General features: G+C 44.9%; 1 protein-coding gene across 1 annotated transcript in view; it reads right to left on the bottom strand.

Moving 5' to 3' along the window:
• Positions 1 to 214: 214 nt before the first annotated feature.
• Positions 215 to 20856, bottom strand: part of LOC306969162 (uncharacterized protein) — a gene marked incomplete at both ends in the record, with an annotated part of 45766 nt that continues 25124 nt past the window's right edge. The window contains 18 exons of the mRNA XM_079564762.1: positions 215 to 852; positions 928 to 974; positions 1142 to 1312; positions 1370 to 1534; positions 1611 to 2173; positions 2729 to 2859; positions 3238 to 3945; positions 4008 to 4206; positions 4285 to 4360; positions 6117 to 6205; positions 7257 to 7331; positions 14697 to 15304; positions 15380 to 15426; positions 15568 to 15738; positions 15796 to 15960; positions 16083 to 18249; positions 18312 to 18510; positions 18589 to 18640. Coding sequence (XP_079420888.1) covers positions 215 to 852; positions 928 to 974; positions 1142 to 1312; positions 1370 to 1534; positions 1611 to 2173; positions 2729 to 2859; positions 3238 to 3945; positions 4008 to 4206; positions 4285 to 4360; positions 6117 to 6205; positions 7257 to 7331; positions 14697 to 15304; positions 15380 to 15426; positions 15568 to 15738; positions 15796 to 15960; positions 16083 to 18249; positions 18312 to 18510; positions 18589 to 18640 — 6271 coding nt within the window. The remainder of the gene's footprint in view (positions 853 to 927; positions 975 to 1141; positions 1313 to 1369; positions 1535 to 1610; positions 2174 to 2728; positions 2860 to 3237; positions 3946 to 4007; positions 4207 to 4284; positions 4361 to 6116; positions 6206 to 7256; positions 7332 to 14696; positions 15305 to 15379; positions 15427 to 15567; positions 15739 to 15795; positions 15961 to 16082; positions 18250 to 18311; positions 18511 to 18588; positions 18641 to 20856) is intronic.

Genomic DNA, 20856 nt, shown 5'->3' with positions numbered 1-20856 from the left:
CATCAAAAAACATAAAACAAAACGTAACGATGTACTTTTTTTGGCATAATTTCAGTAAAAAAAAAAAAAAATACTACTACTTTCTTTATTGCTGGCCCAGGGACAGCATTTCGTTTTTGGTTCCTGTTTTCTCAACTTTTTCCATACCAGTAGTATCTGTCTGTTTGTTGTCTGACCTGGTCCTGATGCACTGAGGTCGAGAGTTTGAAAGAATTCAGAAATCCTCTGATGCAGATGCAGTACCGGTTGATTGCACTGGGGGGCGCTCTGTCATGTCCACCAAAGTCACTGAGGAGCCGGTGTTCCAGAGCCAGAAGCCGGCGTAAACAGTCTCCATGAAAACTGTGTTGAAAGTGTGAAGGAGAACTCTGCTGCCAGAGGAGACGTCAAAGAAGGAGAGAGAGTCACCTTCCAGGACCACCCCGACCCGCCCCGAGGAGAACAATCGAGGAGAGGGCTGAGATTGTTGGGTGGATGAGGACTGAGAGGGAGTAGAGAAGGCGTTAGAAAACACAGCAGTTTCCTCGTTGTTGTGGCGAACAGAGAAACCGTCCATAGAGGCTCTGAGGCACCAGGACTGATAATCTGTCCCAAACTCACACTCTCTCCTCACTCCTCTGCGGAGGATTCCTCTGTAACTCACGGCTATATCCACAAACCCTCCGCTCCACTGCACCTCATAGTAACAGCGGTTAGTCAGAGCAGAGGAGCTCAGGACCTGAGGCCACTCAAACCCATCTGGATGCTTTGGACGCTGCTCCTTTTCTCTTACTGAGGTCACGGTCCTTCGATGGTCCGACAGCTGCAGACACTGATTCACCGTGTTCTCGTCCAGGGTCAGTGCAGAGTGATCTGAGGACAGACGTGACACATGGCACTGACTGTGGAAGGAACACTTCATTTTAAAGATACAAATGTGTCACTTACACTTCAGCAGACCTGGGGTCATCCACCGGACTCCAGCAGGCCTCAGTCTGAAACACAACTTGTTAATCTTATGCTTGCCTTAGAAATTTTTTAAATTAAAAAGAATGTTTTTAAATTGAAATTTGACGTGACATCAAACTGGGCTGCACGGTCACCACAGGAGCTCAAGCCTCAATTTCGATTGGACAAAGGTTAACTGTGCAGAGGGTCTGACCTGAGAGAGTCCAGAGGATGGTCCAGCTGTTCCCACAGAGCCGCCAGGAGCTCGGCCGAGGGGCCTGGGTGGTTGTAGCTCAGGTCTAACTCGCTCAGGTGGGAGAGGGCGGAGCTTAGAGCTGAGGCCAGAGAAGCTCCGCCCCTCTCTGAGATCATACATCCAGACAACCTAAAGACACACAGCATTAGCCTCTGATGAGAACCCAGAGTGAAGGGAGTGTCTCACCTGAGTGTCTGCAGTCTGCAGGGGGCGCTCAGTCCCTCACACAGCAGCTCCACTCCTGAGTCCTGGAGGTCGTTGTTACTGAGATCCAGGTGAGTCAGACTGGACGAGCTGAGGACTGAGGCCAGAGGTCCACAGCTGCGAGGAGACAGGCCACAGCAGCGCAATCTGGATATACAGCATGTTTAACGGGTTAATATTATAATATCACATTTAATCATTAGGGACCAATTTGTGAACTTACAAAGCTGTGTTTGAAACTTTAAGGATGGACAGCAGTCTCAGGAAAACATCTTCTGAAGCATGATATTTATGAAGATCAAAAGTGTCTAGAACCTTATTGTCTGAGTTTGAGGACAGGAGGAGGAAGGACATGGCCGACCACTGAGCAGGAGACATGTCTTTGTCAGAGAGACCTCCTTCTCTCATGATCTTCTGGACCTGCTTCACCAGACTGCGGTCCTCCAGCTCGTTCAGACAGTGGAGAAGGTTCAGGCTCCTCTCTGCAGACAGACCCACATTATCCAGCTTCTGTTTGATGTACTCTGCTGTATTGTGACTGATCAGGAAACTTCCTGTGTTAGTCAGCAGACCCTGCAGCAGCCTCTGATTAGTCGGCAGAGACAGCCCCAGGAGGAAGCGCAGGAACAGGTCCAGGTGTCCGTTTGGACTCTGCAAGGCCTGGTCCACAGCAGAGCTGTAGAAGGCCTCACAGTCCTCAATAGAGCGGTAACGAGAAAAGGGCCCCGGGTCCGCCTCAGAGCAGGAGAAGGACTCCCAATATTTTCTCTTTTCTAGTTTGAACAGCTTAGAAGATTGCTCAGTTGCGGTTATGCGAGTTGATCCAGAGCTCTCAGAGGAGTGTGGTGGTGACAGCAGGTTCTCCTCAGGGTCAGGGCTCTCAGAGGAGTGTGGTGGTGACAGCAGGTTCTCCCCAGAGCAGAAGAAGGTCTCATGGACGTGAAGCGAAGCCAGAAACTCCTGCACAGTCAGATGGATGAAGCAGTAGACCTTGTCCTGGTACAGGCCTTGTTCTTCTCTAAAGACCTGTGTGAAGACTCCGGAGTATCGAGCGACCTCTGCAGCGTCCAGCCCACACTCTTTCACATCAGACTCGTAGAAGATCAGGTTTCCTTTCTGCAGCTGCTCAAAGGCCAGTTTTCCCAGAGACCGCACCATCTTCCTGGTCTCTGGAGTCCAGTGTGGGTCTGTCTCAGCACCCTCATGATACTTGATGTTCTTGACCTTGGCCTGGACCACCAGGAAGTGGACGTACATCTGAGTCAGAGTCTTGGGCAGCTCTGGTCTATATCTGGTCTTCAGCACATGCTCCAGGACAGTGGAGAGGATCCAGCAGAAGACTGGGATGTAGCTCATTATAAACAGGCTGTGGATGCTCTTGATGTGGGAGATGACGTCTGTGGCCTTCTGCTCGTCCGTGAACCTCTTCCTGAAGTACAGCTCCTTCTGTGGGTCATTGAACCCTCTCACCTCTGTCACCATGGAGACGCACTCAGCAGGGATCTGATTGGCCGCCGCGGGGCGTGTGGTTATCCAGAGGCGAGCGGAGGGAAGCAGGCTCCCCCTGATGAGGTTCACCAGCAGCTCCTCCACTGAGGCGCTCTCTGTGGGCTCCGTCAGGACCCGGGTCCGGCTGAAGTCCAGAGGAAGTCTGCACTCGTCCAGACCGTCCAGGATGAAGAGCAGCTGCAGGTCTTTAAAGCTGTGGAGACCTTTGGTTTGACTGAAGAAGTGATGGACCAGTCCCTCCAGGCTGAAGCTCCTGTCCTTCAGCACATTGAGCTCTCTGAAGGTGAAGGGCAGCAGCAGCTGGACGTCCTGGTGGGCCTGGTCTTCAGCCCAGTCCAGACTCAACTTCTGAGTCAGAACCGTCTTCCCCACGCCGGCCACGCCCTTCGTCAGCACCGCTCTGATTGGCTGCTCAGACTCCACGCCCTTCGCTCTGATTGGCTGCTCAGACTCCACGGCCTTCGCTCTGATTGGCTGCTCAGACTCCACGCCCTTCGCTCTGATTGGCTGTTCAGACTCCACGCCCTTCGCTCTGATTGGCTGTTCAGACTCCACGCCCTTCGCTCTGATTGGCTGCTCAGACTCCACCCCCTTCACTCTGATTGGCTGCTCAGACTCCACGCCCTTCACTCTGATTGGCTGCTCAGACTCCACCCCCTTCACTCTGATTGGCTGCTCAGACTCCACCCCCTTCACTCTGATTGGCTGCTCAGACTCCACGCCCTTCACTCTGATTGGCTGCTCAGACTCCACCCCCTTCACTCTGATTGGCTGCTCGGACTCCACCCCCTTCGCTCTGATTGGCTGCTGTTTAAACATCTCCTCGCAGGTGATAGTTCGCTCCGTTGGTTTCCTGGACGCCGTCTCGATGTGTCTGACCTCATGTTCCTGGTTGACCTCTGAGGTCCCGCCCTCCGTGATGTAGAGCTCTGTGTAGATCTGCCGCAGGGGGGTGGGACTTCCTGTTTTAGCCACACCCTCAAACACCTGGCTGAACCTCTGCTGCAGGTGAGTCTTGAGTTCGCGGCTGAGCACAGACGCTGCAGACTCTGTAAAAGACAAACATGAGTCAGAGCGAGTCAGGCCCAGAGCGACTGGAGGACGTTCTTACGGTTCCTCAGACGCTCGGCCAGAGGCTCCTGGTCCATCCTGCTCAGGAAGTCCAGGGTGATGTTCAGCACAGCCTGTTTGCTGCGCTCCTCTCGCTCTGAGCCTCTCTCTGAGCTCTTCTGTGGGTGCTCTGAGGACAGCAGTCTGTGGAAGCTCCTCAGCTGCTCTTTGACAAACATCAGGACGTCCTCCTCCAGACGCTGGAGCACAGAGACAGACACAGAGTCAAGAACAGACGAACAGAGACAGAGGAGCAGGTCTGAGCGAAGGAGACGCACCGTGAAAATGGCGTCCAGAGTCTGAGCGCTGAGATCCTCTGGGTCCTGGACTCTGTACAAACAGTTGAATGTGTTTCTGCAAAATACATTCAGATCTAACATTCAACACTGGGGCCACTTGAAAGGACCGTCCACTGTGTTTGAACATCACACCTGACTCTGAAGTCATCAGCACTTCTGAATTAGACTAAGAACTAACAGGAGCAAACGGAAATCACTATTAAAATACACTCTTACTGTGAGTCTGGTCCTGGTTCAGGACTGAAGTTTAAAGGTTCCCCTTTAGAGAAGTCGCTCTTCAGAGACACATGACTGACTCCAGACTGAGACCTGAGGAGCAGAGTTCATCACAGAGTTCAGGCTTTGGCGTCTCTTTCTTGGTGAGTATTAAGCTGCAGGTTTATCACAGTGACTGGAATCATGAGAATCACATGGAGCTGAGTTGGGTCTACGTCTGTTCCTTTGTGTGTTGTGTAACTTCAGTATAAACAGAAACATGAGTGGCTCTTACTGTGAGTCTGGTCCAGGATCAGGACTGAAGTTTGGAGGTTCCCCTTTAGAGAAGTCACTCTTCAGAGACACATGACTGACTCCAGACTGAGACCTGAGGAGCAGAGTTCATCACAGAGCCAGGCTTTGGCGACTGGTCCTTTGTGTGTATTATGGTGCAGGTTTATATTAAACCACATAAAGTTCATTTTCATTCCTAAAACTGATCATCATAATCTCAGAAAATCAAAGGCACCGTTTAGACGTTTACAGTTTTATAGTTTATTAAAGGGATGGAATTGCGTTCATTAGTGTTTGTATTAAAGGAATAGGCCACCGTTTTTACATACTAAGATATGTTCTTACCTAACTTTAGTCGAGTTAATATATCCCCGTCTGGTCTTTGTCCGTGCGCTCTGTCAGGCAAACGGAGCACATACGCAGCCTCTCCCACATGTCACATAGCTCCAAAAAAGCTCACGATAGAAGCTACCAAGCTCTTCCACGTGTTGCCTATTTAAATAAAGTTACGTGAAGTGTTTTCATGCGAAGTATATTTACACAGAAATGTAACATGTCGATTTTATAAGCAGATAAAAGGGGGACTATATTGTGAGGCGTAATGATACGAGGAGCACAGCGTCCGCGCAGTAACTCCTAAAGACTGCCCCGCTCACTTCCGTCAATAGAAGCTGCGTGACTTGTACAGAGCCTTTTACAACAAGCAGAAAATATATTTTGGGAAAGTGCTGCGCATTCCTACCTCATGGTCGAGGTCCTGAGTCCTGTGTCGTCGTCCGGGGTGAGTTGGAAATCTGTGAAACATTACTACACTATATACTTTCTGCTTGTTATCACAGCCCGGCACGATGCACGTAAAAGGCATTGTTCACAAGTTATCCACGCTCCTTCAACTGTTCTCAGCGAGCTCTACAAGTCACGCAGCTTCTATTGACGGAAGTGAGCGGGGAAGTCTTTAGGAGTTACTGCGCGGATGCTGTGCTCCTTGTATCATTACGCCTCACAATATAGTCCCCCTTTTTATTTGCTTATAAAATCGACATGCTACATTTCTGTGTAAATATACTTCGCATGAAAACACTTCACATAACTTTATTTAAATAGGGAACACGTGGAAGAGCTTGGTAGCTTCTATCGTGAGCTTTTTTGGAGCTATGTGACATGTGGGAGAGGCTGCGTATGTGCTCCGTTTGCCTGGCAGAGCGCACGGACAAAGACCAGACGGGGATATATTAACTCGACTAAGGTTAGGTAAGAACATGTCTCAGTATGTAAAAACGGTGGCCGATTCCTTTAAACATATGAACTCCTGCAGGTCTTACTGTGAGTCTGGTCCTGGTCCAGGACTGAAGTTTAAAGGATCTCCTTTGGAGCAGTCACTCTTCAGAGACACACGACTCCAGCCTGAGGCCTGAGACAGACGGAGACGGAGGTCATGACACGGTCCTTCAAGTTTACAAAGTCACTCTTGAAAAACAAAGGAAAGAAACAAAATGGCTGAACTAGGGCTGTGCAATTAATCGAAATTCGATTATGATTTCGATTACAACAGTAAACGAATACAAAATTAGCATAATCGCAAAAAATCGATTATAATTTGTTTTGTTTTTTTCCAATTTTTTATTATTTTTTTTATTTAAAAAAAAGAAAAAATATTTAAATGTTTATTTTTTTTTGCAAAGCAGACTTGCGTTATTTCAGGCGCTGGGATTATTTTCCCTTCGCTTTTCACGTGCCACGGCTCAGGCTTTTGTCTGACATAAAAACAAACAGCGCTGTGTGATGATGTCATCAGGCCACACTGCTCAGTTTGCTTGCGCAGGTGTGAGGGCTGGCCAGCAGGGGGCAGGTGTGAGGGCCGACCAGCAGGGGGCAGGTGTGAGGGCCGACCAGCAGGGGGCAGGTGTGAAACTGGGACCTCTCTTTAATCAAGGCGTACTTGAAATCATTTGTACTTTTATGACTGTTCGGAAAACATAAAGTGTAGTGTTTTGATTAATAAATAAATAAAATAAAGATAGACTTTTTTTTAAAGGCAACAAATAATCGTGTGAATAATCGTGATTTCAATTATGACAAAAAAAATCGTGATTATTATTTTTTCAATAATTGAGCAGCTCCAGGCTGAACAAAATCAATCAGATTAAGAACAAATAATGATCCAGTAACAAACAACAGCACATACAGCCACAGTAAAATACAAATATACATTGATCTGGTGACCACCTCCACTAATGCTGATTAGCCTGAGCGGACAATCACAACATGGCCGCCGCGGTTGCCACATCAACGAGCGCCATGTCCGAGTTTCACTGAAGATCTTTGTTACAAACTGGTTATAGAAGAGCTGGAGGTGAAGGCGTCAGGTCACTCAGAGGTCAAACACACGTGAACATCATAAAGTTCCAGAACGCGCCTTTAAACCGATCAGTCCAATATAAAGAGAAACACCAGAGCTTCACCTGGTCTGAGGTCAGCGCTCGCTCGTCCTTCCTCCCTCTGACCTCGTCTTCCTCCATGTTCTGCTCCATCCAAACCTGGGACACAGCGTGAACACAATAAATCATTAGAATGTTCCAGACGGACTTCTCACATAAAGGGGAGGCCGTGTTATTCATATTCATAAACGTGTTTAATAACATGGAAGGACTTTCAGCCTAAAGATGGAAGTTTGAACTTAATCCTCACAAATAATGACCAGGAAAACATCTGGAGATGATGTTTTCTAAACCAGTGGTGAATGCAGCCAAATGAAAGTCAGAAGAACTCTCCCAAATACGGGTTAGTGGAGTCACCAAAGTATTTACTCAAGTAAGAGTAATTTTACTCAAGTAGAGCCCCGAACAAAGACTGCCTGTGTTAATAGTCGACGGACCGGCAGGTTATAAATAAATAAGATTCATATCAGAGGTGACTATCGGTTACTTTTACTCACGTGCATGTACTTAAGTCACTTTTTTAAGTACTTTCATACAGTACTTTTTACTTCTACTTGAGTACATTTATAATGAAGTATGACTGTTTCTTACTTGAAAGTAATTGATTGAGTAATTCTTACTGAAGTAAAAGTGCAGATACAGGACCTGTATTGAAGTCAAAGTATAAAAGTATATATTGTAAAATGCACAAGTCAAAAGTAAAAGTATTTAAGAATTTAATTTGCAGGATTTTTTAAATCATTTGAACTAAACCAGGTCTAAACTGGGACTAAACCAGTTCATCATAGTAGAAAGTACAGATACAGGCTCTAAAATGTGTGAAGTAAAAGTATAATTTGTACCTTTACCTGGTTTCTTTCCATCCGGGCTTAATTTGTAAATGAGTAGTTTCAGGAGCAGTGTTGGGGTAACATGTTACAAAAGTATATTAAAAATACATTACTTTTTCAGTATATAAGCAATATAACATATTATGGAATAAATGAGCTGAGACTGGCTTGTAGAACAGCTTGTGCAAAGTAGCGAAAGCATCAAAAAGCAAAATAAAGTCCGAGGCGCTGGAGTCAGGCATGACCTGTGCGGCTGGTCTGTTAATAAAGGACTTTTAAGTTTTGCTACATGACTCGAGTCCCTGGATTGGCAGACCGGGGTGGTGGTCCCTCTCTTCCAAAAGGCTGATCGGAGGGTCGGGATCACCCTCCTCAGCCTCCCCGGTAAGGTCTACTCCGGGGTGCTGGAGAGGAGGATCCGGTCGATAGTCGAACCTCGGATCCAGGAGGAACAATGCGGTTTTATTATTAGCCCAGAATTACAACATTTGATTTTTACACATTATTGACGCCAGTGTTGATCTTTTGTTTTGCTGCTGAATTTAGGAAACAGGGAAGACCCTGAAGATACAAATGTTATTTTTTACTTTGTTTTTGCATCTGCAAACTAACATTATTAACCCAGTGATTTCTCTCCTTTCTTTACTGATTACAGCAATAAACATGTGATTTTGCTCCAATATATTGTCTCTGTCCCTTATTGAACAAATTAACAAATGAAGGCTCTGTCCTACAAAATACAATGACATATTGGAGTAAAACACACAGTTTTCATTTCATAAAATCTAAATAACAGTCCATGTAAACTAAGCTGTCAGCACGGCAACCTCTGCTGGTAAAAACGGATATACGGCGGTATTTATGTCATGTTTACACTTGTGTTGTTGGGATCATTTTGTGTAATTTAGAATGTGCCTATCCGTCTTTACCAGCAGAGGGCGCACTATCGCGGTGGATTCGCTTTTCACGGTAGATCTGACTCTGCTCCGGCTCTGCAGTTTTTCATTATTGAAATATTTGGGCTACTCTGCCCACCTCTGATGATACTACGACAAATATATATATACATATATATACATATATATATACATATATATATACATATATATACATAGCCTGGCTGAATTAATACAAAACTGTTCTGGTCTGAGAGAGTTACTTTCACTTTCGTCAGTTTTAGTTAGAATTACGAACCACGCACGGACTTAGTTTCCTCTCACGTGCGTTTACCTTTGACCTCTTTAAATGGACAAACGACATGAACGTAAACGTCAGGTCAGAGTGTTTGTGCGTCTGTCAGACTCACCTGTGGAGTCACGAGCGGAGCAGCGCCTTCACCCCGGAAACTGCGGCTCATTTCCTGCTTATTCACGCCTCGTTATTACGTATTAAAAACGTCACTGCGCGATCTGTTCTAACTGATGTGAAGGGGAAATGTGAAAAACCTATATTGGTGTTTTTTTTTATTTAAACAGGGACAGAGCACATTTTAACATGGACCAAAAAGGAAACATGTTTTGTACCAGTTTATAACAAAAAAACAAATTTCCACCAAACTGATTCTAAATGTAGATGAGTCTGTGACCATCATTAACATACACATCATTTAAATAAGAAACATTATGATTATAGTTCAAAATCAGACAATAACATTTTCCACAGATCCTTTTCCAGGTGAACAGATCCTCATCACGTGTCATTTTAGGTTCAATACATTCACAAATGTTCTAACTGTGTGAGAGTGTGATGTGTTTGTTCGCCAGCAGAGGGCACTCTGACTTTGCCCTGAACAACCTGAGCCTCATTTGAAAGCTAAGGCCTGCATAACTGATCCTAACTTTTTGTCACGTTGTCACCACGATTTGAGCATATTTTGAAGTCTCTTTTTTGTCGGCACTGCAGATACAGGTGATGTTGTTTATGTTGCTACAATCATTGATTTTGTTCTCCTAAAACTAAAAACTTTTGCCATCGTTCACATTTGTTTTAATGTAGTAGTTTGCACTAGTTTGATTTGTGTCTTGTGTTAGCCGTTAGCCGTTAGCCGTTAGCCACTGGACAAAAACCCCATCATTATGAACACGTAGGTTTCCTCCAGTGATGTCGTTACATCGCAGTAAAGTTTTTAACCTGCTCCAGTCACATCCAAACTTTTACTCTCTGTCCTTTACCAAAACCTGAGCTATCGCTTCATTAATGTGGGACCTGCTAAGTTTGAAAGATGGAAATCCCTGTGCGTACAGCCCAAACGTATTTACTCATTTGGAGTAACTGCATTCTGGCAAAGTTATTCTTTCATTTGAGGGGATTTAGAATACAGTTACTTTCCAAATATCAAAGGAACACATTGAAGTACTCATTACATTTAAGTTTCATATTCATAACTGTGTTCATTTCGTCCACTAAAATATTTAGTCTTAATTTTAGTCAAAGTGATATTTTTGTGACTAAAATTGGAGTAAAACTAAATTAAAAGTTTCTCATGAGACTAAAACTGTGACTAAAATGTCCAGATATTTGAGTCGACTAAAATAAGACTAAATAAAAATGCAAAGCAGAGACAAAAATCATCCAAACTTGTATTGAGCGTCTGAAAGAGCCTCAGATCATGTAAATCCTCTGCCAAAGGATCAGCTCTGAGCTTTGTTCATGAAGCAGAGGAACAACATTAAACATGATTTTAATAAATATTATAAATGCAAAGTCCACTAAATTTACTTGCAATTTGAGTCGACTAAAACCTGACAAAAATTGAAGATTTGTTTTTGACTAAATCTCAACTAAAATTGAATTACATTTTCGCAATTGTCTTTTTAGTCTTTTAAGTCAAAAGACTAAAACTAAATTAAAATGTGTTAAAATTAACAGATTCATAATAAGAAAGAGAAGGTCAGAACAGGCGGGGAAAAGTACAGCTCTACATCATTGTGGACTGTGAACATCCTTATTAACGTGACAGTATTCTAAATGTAGGTTCTAAAATGAAATGAAGCCAGCATGACTCGCTGCGCCCCCTGAGCATGTCCAAAGATAGTAATCCAAAACACCGTCAATAATAAAATCAGGGAGTCAAGATGTGCAGTTAAAATCTCTTTAGTGAGTAAAAAACATACATTAAATGCCGGACAGGGGATTACACAAAAGGGGTAGCAGAGGTAAAAAAAACTGCTTGGCTCCATTCTCCAAATGCGACACTGTGCGCAGCGTCATGATGTAGCGACACAAAACCAAACAAAATATGACAAAACCAATTTACCAAACACCGAAATTATGATTATGAAAACGATTACTTAACCAAAACAACCATAAACCAAAAACCCATAACGAAATTACCAAAAAGTTACCAAACAAAATAATTATGACTTAAGGGGAGACACTACAGGCAAAACTCATTTTTTTCAGTTTTCAGGTTTTGGGCCAAATTGGTCTCTGAACATATAAACTTTCTCCCGGAAACAGAAAATATGCCTAATCTTCACAATAACATGTTTAAATATTGCACTGATTCAATGTTCCCCCATAGACTTATATGGGAGAACGCAATTTCAAGGGCCTTTTTCTCCAAACACATTTTTCTGTCATTGTGGCGACACTATGTCCACGTCAGTCGGACCTAAAGACGTCACATTTTCCAGCCTTGGACTGAACAATACTTGGAAGATTTTTTCAGAGGGATTTTTTATTATTTAATCCCTTAAGCCCCATTTATTGAGTTTTGAATGTCAAAAAATAAGGCGAAAATTACACTTTTACCAAAAAAATTTACACTAAAAAACAGCTTATTTTCAAACTAAACAAGAAATCCTAAATCCCCTCTGAGAAAGTCTTGGTAACTCATCTATCAATAAAATGAAACCATAATTTTGAATGTAGCTCTGTCCATTATTCAGATTTTGTGGCCGAAAAGATGGGAAATTTGGGGCATTTAAGGCATAAAACACCTTGTTCTTATATGAAAAGATAAAATGACAGAAAACTTGCCATGTATTTTTTTTCTGACATTCATGCCAGTTAATCGACAGCAACAGTTTCAAATTGATATCTGTAAATATACATTTTTTCCCCATTCACCTGCAGTGTCTCGCCTTAAACTGATAAACTATTTACAGAACAAAACATAATGTAGGCTCCGACACTAAGTATTCAGAATACAATACTCTGATTGGACACAATAACGGAATATGTAACGAAATACAGGTATTCTATAATCACACTTCTCCCCAGCGCTGCATACTGATCCGTGGTTGTATAGTGACCCCCGCTGTCCCTCCTGACAGTCAAAGTGGGCGAAGGCGGGAACACAGTATAAAATGCTGGCGGTGAATTAGTGATTTGTCCACAGGTCCATAATGATGCAGTCCCAGAGTACCAGTGTCACATGAACCGTCATTTGTACCACAGAGACAAAAAGAAGAGGCGGCGTTCCATCCAAACATACGTGGACAGTTAGCAAGTCGTCCAGTCCAATAGAGTTCAGGAAAATCCACAGGTACCATGGAGATCCGCCATGTTTGTGGCTCCTACATTTCCATAGACTAACAGTGGCAAAAAACTGTATAAAACGTGGAGAAAAAAGCCGTGGATCAGCTCCGTTTTCTGCTGAGTCACTGCTGGTAAAAACATCTAACTCGCTGAAGTGTCCAAGTGATTTAATGTGAACAATAACTCCAGCATTTTACCTTTTAAAATCTCCATTAGTTCATTATTGCTGCTCCTCCCATGATGCTTAGCGACATGACATCACAGTCCTGAACTCTAGAGCCGTTAAGCTTTAGTCATCAAACACAAATGAACGATCCAGATGTTTTTAACAGCTGTCAACGCATCGATCGACATTTGGGTGATGTCAACGCCAAGTTAGGAATCATTAATTAGTGAACAGATCTTTGACATTTTAGGTTATGCTAGGGCTGTGCAATTAATCGAAATTCGATTACGATTTCGATTACAACAGTAAACGATTACAAAATTAGCATAATCGCAAAAAATCGATTATATATATATACAGTATATATATTTTTTTCTCTATTTTTTCCCCCAAAAAATTTGCAAAGCAGACTTGCGTTATTTCAGGCCGCTGGGATTATTTTCCCTTCGCTTTTCACGTGCCACGGCTCGTGCTTTTGTCTGGCGCTGTGTGATGATGTCATCAGGCCGCGCTGCTCAGTTAGCTTGCGCAGGTGTGAGGGCTGGCCAGCAGGGGGCAGGTGTGAGGGCTGGCCAGCAGGGGGCAGGTGTGAGGGCCGGCCAGCAGGGGGCAGGTGTGAAACAGAGACCTCTCTTTAATCAAGGCGTACTTGAAATCATTTGTACTTTTATGACTGTCCAGAAAACATAAAGTGCAGTGTTTTGATTAATAAATAAATAAAATAAAGATATACTTTTTTTTTAAAGGCAACAAATAATCGTTTGAATAATCGTGATTTTAATTATGACAAAAATAACCGTGATTATTATTTTTTCAATAATCGAGCAGCTCCAGGTTATGTTAAGAATAAGCACATAAAAGTGGAGCTAAATCATATTCAGGTGAGTTTCGACTTGTTGTGGGCCGGACACACATTCAATGACCATTAAACATTGTCCTGTTTATGTTATTGAGGAAACCACAGAAATACACTGCCATACTTTTACATAGGGACTGGCTTCTCCATTCATTCGTAAAGGAATAAAACGTTCAATTCAAACAGGTCCGGAAAAACCTTGGGGAACAGTGGAGTAGAGTAGGATAACATGCACACATTCATAGAAACAGGCTCAAGTAGTTAAAGGCACTTCTGAGATTTCCATGTTTGATACAGAGGCATCATTAAGGAATCATCCAGTCAGTCGAACATCACCTGGAAGTGACAGGAGCTGAATATAACTGATATAAAACGTCTTAGCAACTGGACACAAGGACACAAACAGAAGCACAAAGATTCCCCAAAAAAGGCTGAAATATAAATGACCACAAATTTCTTCTTAAAAAAAATGTTCACGTAAAGAAATAAATCTTCTGACAACATAAGAATAACTCTGGGATTGACAATGACGACTATTGGCGTCCTGTGGTCGAGATACAAAACAACAACAACAATAATACAGTCATAGAAATAACTAAACCAGTGCAGGTAAAGCTCTGACAAAAGGCCAGTCCGTCACAGAAAAATCCCTTGAGTAAAAAGCCTTTGGTCGGGCTGTTTATACTGTAAACCTGGTTTCATTTTCAAATTAATTGAGATGTTACGGTGCGTTGTGGATTGTTCTGGGTCATACAAATTGAGAATGGTAACGCCGCGCCTTTGGTCCTTCACAGAGTTAGTAAGCTGACAAGGTTTAGCTTCTTTAAAAACAAAAACACTTTGACACCAGTGCATTAACAATACCTGCTTTAAAATACAGATAACTGAACAGCAGCAATAATGCCATAAAATCCTATTTCCTTTCAATTTGTATCATTTGAGCGGAACTTTTCTTTACTTTCTTTAGTGCTGTCCCTGAGAAAGGTTTTTTATTTCGGGTCCTGTTTCACCTTTTTTATTTCCGTACAAGTAGTAACTGTTGTAACTGTTTGGTTTGTTGTCTGACCTGGTCCTGAAGCACTAGGGGACAGTTTGTCAGAATCAGAAATCCTCTGACGCAGATGCAGTACCGGTTGATCGCACTGGGGGCGCTCTGTCATGTCCACCAAAGTCACTGAGGAGCCTGTGTTCCAGAGCCAGAAGCCGGCGTAAACAGTCTCCATGAAAACTGTGTTGAAAGTGTGAAGGAGAACTCTGCTGCCAGAGGAGACGTCAAAGAAGGAGAGAGAGTCACCGTCCAGGAGCACCCCGACCCGCCCCGAGGAGAACAATCGAGGAGAGGGCTGAGATCGTTGGGTGGATGAGGACAGAGAGGGAGTAGAGAAGGCGTTAGGAAACACAGCTGTTTCCTCGTTGTTGTGGCGAACAGAGAAACCGTCCATAGAGGCTCTGAGGCACCAGGACTGATAATCTGTCCCAAACTCACACTCTCTCCTCTTTCCTCTGCGGAGGATTCCTCTGTAACTCACGGCTATATCCACAAACCCTCCGCTCCACTGCACCTCATAGTAACAGCGGCCTTTCAGAGCAGAGGAGCTCAGGACCTGAGGCCACACAAAGCGATCTGGATGCTTTGGACGCTGCTGCTCTGCTCTCACTGAGGTCACGGTCCTTCGATCGTCCGACAGCTGCAGACACTGATTCACCGTGTTCTCGTCCAGGGTCAGTGCAGAGTGATCTGAGGACAGACGTGACACATGGCACTGACTGTGGAAGGAACTGTTCATTTTAAAGATACAAATGTGTCACTTACACTTCAGCAGACCTGGGGTCATCCACCGGACTCCAGCAGGCCTCAGTCTGAAACACAACAACTTGCTAATCTTATACTTGTCTTAGAAATTGAAATTTGACTTGACATCAAACTGGGCTGCACGGTCACCACAGGAGCTGAAGCCTCAATTTCGATTGGACAAAGGTTAACTGTGCAGAGGGTCTGACCTGAGAGAGTCCAGAGGACGGTCCAGCTGTTCCCACAGAGCCGCCAGGAGCTCGGCCGAGGGGCCTGGGTGGTTGTAGCTCAGGTCTAACTCGCTCAGGTGGGAGAGGGCGGGGCTTAGGGCTGAGGCTAAAGAAGCTCCGCCCCTCTCTGAGATCATACATCCAGATAACCTAAAGACACACAGCATTAGCCTCTGATGAGAACCCAGAGTGAAGGGAGTGTCTCACCTGAGTGTCTGCAGTCTGCAGGGGGCGCTCAGTCCCTCACACAGCAGCTCCACTCCTGAGTCCTGGAGGTCGTTGTTACTGAGATCCAGGTGAGTCAGACTGGACGAGCTGAGGACTGAGGCCAGAGGTCCACAGCTGCGAGGAGACAGGCCACAGCCGCTCAGACTGAGGAGAAAGTGACACATTAAGGACCAGCGGATCTTGTGAACAAAAATAAAGCAATAGTCCAGGGGGAGTCTTAATGGTCACTGAGCTATTTAACTGTCTGTGGTGCTGAATGGACTCACGTGGCTTTGGTGGAGGCTTTGACGACCGGCAGCAGCCCCAGAAGACCTTTCTCTGTGGGACAGTATTTCCTGAGGTCAAAGTCCTCCAGGTCTGAGTTTGAGGACAGGAGGAGGAAGGACATGGCCGACCACTGAGCAGGAGACATGTGTCTGTCTGAGAGACCTCCTTCTCTCATGATCTTCTGGACCTGCTCCACCAGTCTGCGGTCGTTCAGCTCGTTCAGACAGTGGAGGAGGTTCAGGCTCCTCTCTGCAGACAGACCCACATTATCCAGCTTCTGTTTGATGTACTCTACTGTAATGTGACTGGCCAGGAAATTTTCTGTGTTAGTCAGCAGACCCTCCAGCAGCCTCTGATTGGTCGACAGAGACAGCCCCAGGAGGAAGCGCAGGAACAAGTCCAGGTGTCCGTTTGGACTCTGCAAGGCCTGGTCCACAGCAGAGCGGTAGAAGATCTCACAGTCCACAGCAGAGCGGTAGAAGGCCTCACAGTCCATAGCAGAGTGGGATACGGTCTGCTGAGATTTTGTCTTTAAGAGTTTGGACTGCTTAGAAGATTGCTCAGTAGCGGTTGTGGGAGTTGATCCAGGGCTCTCAGAGGAGTGTGGTGGTGACAGCAGGTTCTCCCCAGAGCTGAAAAAGGTCTCATGGACATGAAGCGCAGCCAGAAACTCCTGCACAGTCAGATGGATGAAGCAGTAGACCTTGTCCTGGTACAGGCCTTGTTCTTCTCTAAAGACCTGTGTGAAGACTCCGGAGTATCGAGCGACCTCTGCAGCGTCCAGCCCACACTCTTTCACATCAGACTCGTAGAAGATCAGGTTTCCTTTCTGCAGCTGCTCAAAGGCCAGTTTTCCCAGAGACCGCACCATCTTCCTGGTCGCTGGAGTCCAGTGAAGGTCTGCTCCTGTTCCCTCATGATACTTGATGTTCTTGACCTTGGCCTGGACCACCAGGAAGTGGACGTACATCTGAGTCAGAGTCTTGGGCAGCTCTGGTTTCCATGATTGCTCCAGAAGCTTCTGTAAAACGACAGAGAGGATCCAGCAGAAGACTGGGATGTAGCTCATTATAAACAGGCTGCGGACGCTCTTGATGTGGGAGATGATGACTGTGGCCTCGTCCATGAACCTCTTCCTGAAGTACTGCTCCTTCTGTGGGTCGCTGAACCCTCGCACCTCTGTCACCATGGAGACGCACTCAGCAGGGATCTGATTGGCCGCCGCGGGGCGTGTGGTTATCCAGAGGCGAGCGGAGGGAAGCAGGCTCCCCCTGATGAGGTTCACCAGCAGCTCCTCCACTGAGGCGCTCTCTGTGGGGTCAGTGAGGACCCGGGTCCGGCTGAAGTCCAGAGGAAGTCTGCACTCGTCCAGACCGTCCAGGATGAAGAGCAGCTGCAGGTCTTTAAAGCTGTGGAGACCTTTGGTTTGACTGAAGAAGTGATGGACCAGTCCCTCCAGGCTGAAGCTCCTGTCCTTCAGCACATTGAGCTCTCTGAAGGTGAAGGGCAGCAGCAGCTGGACGTCCTGGTGGGCCTGGTCTTCAGCCCAGTCCAGACTCAACTTCTGAGTCAGAACCGTCTTCCCCACGCCGGCCACGCCCTTCGTCAGCACCGCTCTGATTGGCTGCTCAGACTCCACGGCCTTCGCTCTGATTGGCTGCTCAGACTCCACGCCCTTCGTTCTGATTGGCTGTTCAGACTCCACGCCCTTCGCTCTGATTGGCTGTTCAGACTCCACCCCCTTCGCTCTGATTGGCTGCTCAGACTCCACGCCCTTCGCTCTGATTGGCTGCTCAGACTCCACCCCCTTCGCTCTGATTGGCTGCTGAGACTCCACCCCCTTTGCTCTGATTGGCTGCTGAGACTCCACCCCCTTCGCTCTGATTGGCTGCTCAGACTCCACCCCCTTTGCTCTGATTGGCTGCTGTTTAAACATCTCCTCGCAGGTGATAGTTCGCTCCGTTGGTTTCCTGGACGCCGTCTCGATGTGTCTGACCTCATGTTCCTGGTTGACCTCTGAGGCCCCGCCCTCCGTGATGTAGAGCTCTGTGTAGATCTGCCGTAGGGGGGTGGGGCTTCCTGTTTTAGCCACGCCCTCAAACACCTGGCTGAACCTCTGCTGCAGGTGAGTCTTGAGTTCGCGGCTGAGCACGGACGATGGAGACTCTGTAAAAGACAAACATGAGTCAGAGCGAGTCAGGCCCAGAGCGACTGGAGGACGTTCTTACGGTTCCTCAGACGCTCGGCCAGAGGCTCCTGGTCCATCCTGCTCAGGAAGTCCAGGGTGATGTTCAGCACAGCCTGTTTGCTGCGCTCCTCTCGCTCTGAGCCTCTCTCTGAGCTCTTCTGTGGGTGCTCTGAGGACAGCAGTCTGTGGAAGCTCCTCAGCTGCTCTTTGACAAACATCAGGACGTCCTCCTCCAGACGCTGGAGCACAGAGACAGACACAGAGTCAAGAACAGACGAACAGAGACAGAGGAGCAGGTCTGAGCGAAGGAGACGCACCGTGAAAATGGCGTCCAGAGTCTGAGCGCTGAGATCCTCTGGGTCCTGGACTCTATACAAACAGCTGAATGTGTTTCTGAGTCAGTGACATAATATGCTTTTTTCATTGTCAATGACAGTGGTTCTCAACCTTTTGTAGTGCGACCCCCCATTATAACAAGTAAAGGGGTCCGTGACCCCCCCGCCCGGGTCACACCGTGAGAAACAGGAACATTAGCCAATATAATTCTGGCTGAAATTAAATTAATCAAACTATGAACAAATAATGGCACTCTGGTAAAATAACACATACTACAATAAAACATTAGATTATATAGTAATGAAAATATGTATATTTTATTCAAATGATCTGGTGACCCCCTAGGGGGTCCTGACCCCCAGGTTGAGAACCACTGGTCTATGATGTCAAACACGAACAAAATTAAATCAAAACATATGAAATATTTAATTAAAAGAAGCCTCATATGAGTTCTCTGAGCTCATACTAAGTGTTTAATCGGGACATAAAAATTATCCCATGGAAATTCTGTCCAAATATCAAAAATGTATAATGTATAATTTCAGCACATTTCCAAAAAATAAACACATGCATTGTCACTTTTGAGAAAGAAACTAAAAAAACAAACTGTACAGTTAATTAATTAGGAAAGTTTTGAAATGTATGCATTACACTGTGTTCCAAATTATTCTGCAAGTGACATTTTCATCTGATTTTCTAAATTGTCGACTTAAATGAGAGTCAGCGTCATTTTCAAGTCTTTAACTGGTCGAGGATCATTTAAATGTGGTTGAAACATCTCCCAGTGAAAACAGTATTTTTTACAAAAATAAATATAGTAAAAAACTCAAAATCCACTGTTCCAAATTAATATGCAACTCATCGTTTCAATACATTTTAAAGCTTGTAATTAACTGAAAATGGTCATTTGTTGAATTTGTAGCATTAGGAGGTCATATTTACTGAAATCAAAAGCTATTTCAATCAAAAAAATATTGACAGGTCAAGTTATATTTTAACATAGGACCTTCTTTGAGCAGCTTCAAAATTCTGAAATCCATTAAACTTGTGAGTTTTTGGACAGTTTCTGTTTGGATTTCTTTGCAGGATGTTAGAATAGTCTCCCAGAGCTGCTGTTTGGATACAAACTGCCTCCCACCCTCATAGAAGTTTACTTGTTGAGGCTCCAAAGGTTCTCAACAGGGCTGAGGTCAGGGGAGGAGGGGGTCCACATCATGAGTTTCTCTTCTTCTTTTTGTACCATAGAAGACAGTGGTCTTTCTAGAAAAAAAATGACCTCTTTCTAGAGGTCATCGTCACACCTTCAGGGATCCTAAAGGGGCCGACCAGCTCTCTCCCCATGATTCTGGCCCAAAACATGACTCCGCCCCCTCTTTACTGACGTCACAGACTTGTTGGGACATTGTGGCCATTCACCAACCGTCCACTACTCCATCCATCTGACCATCCAGGGTCACACAGCCTCATCAGTGAACAAGACTGTGAAAATGAGTCCTCATGTATTTCTGAGCCACTGCAGCCGTTTCTGTTCATGAACATTCAATTAACCGTTTAGGGGAGGCCGGATAGAAGGTTTATGCACAACTGCAGCCTCTGGAGGGTCCTACACCTTCATGTTCAGGAGACTCCAGAGGCACCAGCAGCTTCAAATACCTGTCTGCTGCTTTGTAGCATCTGTTCTCCTAATCTGATGTGTTTGTCTGACAGAAACCGTCCTCATTGTGCCTTTATCTGCACAAACCCGAGTGCGTCTGAATCATCCACAAATCAGTTTGATGATTACACTTAATCTTTCATGAAATATTGAAGGTTTTCATTCCTAGACCAAGGCATTCAACTATTTCACGCTTTTCATCAGCAGAAAGATCCTTTTTCTTTCCCTTATTGCTTGAAAATGAGGATCTGCTTAATAATGTGGAACGTCCTTTTTCAGTAGTTTTTCCCTTAACCTGAAAACGAATCATCCCAGGTCTGAAATTAATGTCAGTGATTCAAAGAGCCCGAGACACAAAACCATCCATGAGTTTCATAAAATACTTTTTTTCTTTTTTACCTTTTTGACACTGAAATACAATTTGCATAATAATTTGCATACTAATTTGCATAAGTATTTTTCAAAAAGTTATGTTAAAATATATTTTGATCGTCCTTCCCTTAAACTACAGAATTGTTCTTGTTTTGTTTCAGATTGATTGAACTCTTTTGTTTTTCTCATAAGTAAAAATCATTTAGACAAATATTTCTTATAT

This window comes from Gobius niger, assembly GCF_951799975.1.
Source record: "Gobius niger genome assembly, chromosome: 10".
Classification (NCBI taxonomy): domain Eukaryota; kingdom Metazoa; phylum Chordata; class Actinopteri; order Gobiiformes; family Gobiidae; genus Gobius; species Gobius niger.
This window is presented reverse-complemented; position numbering and strand designations above follow the sequence as displayed.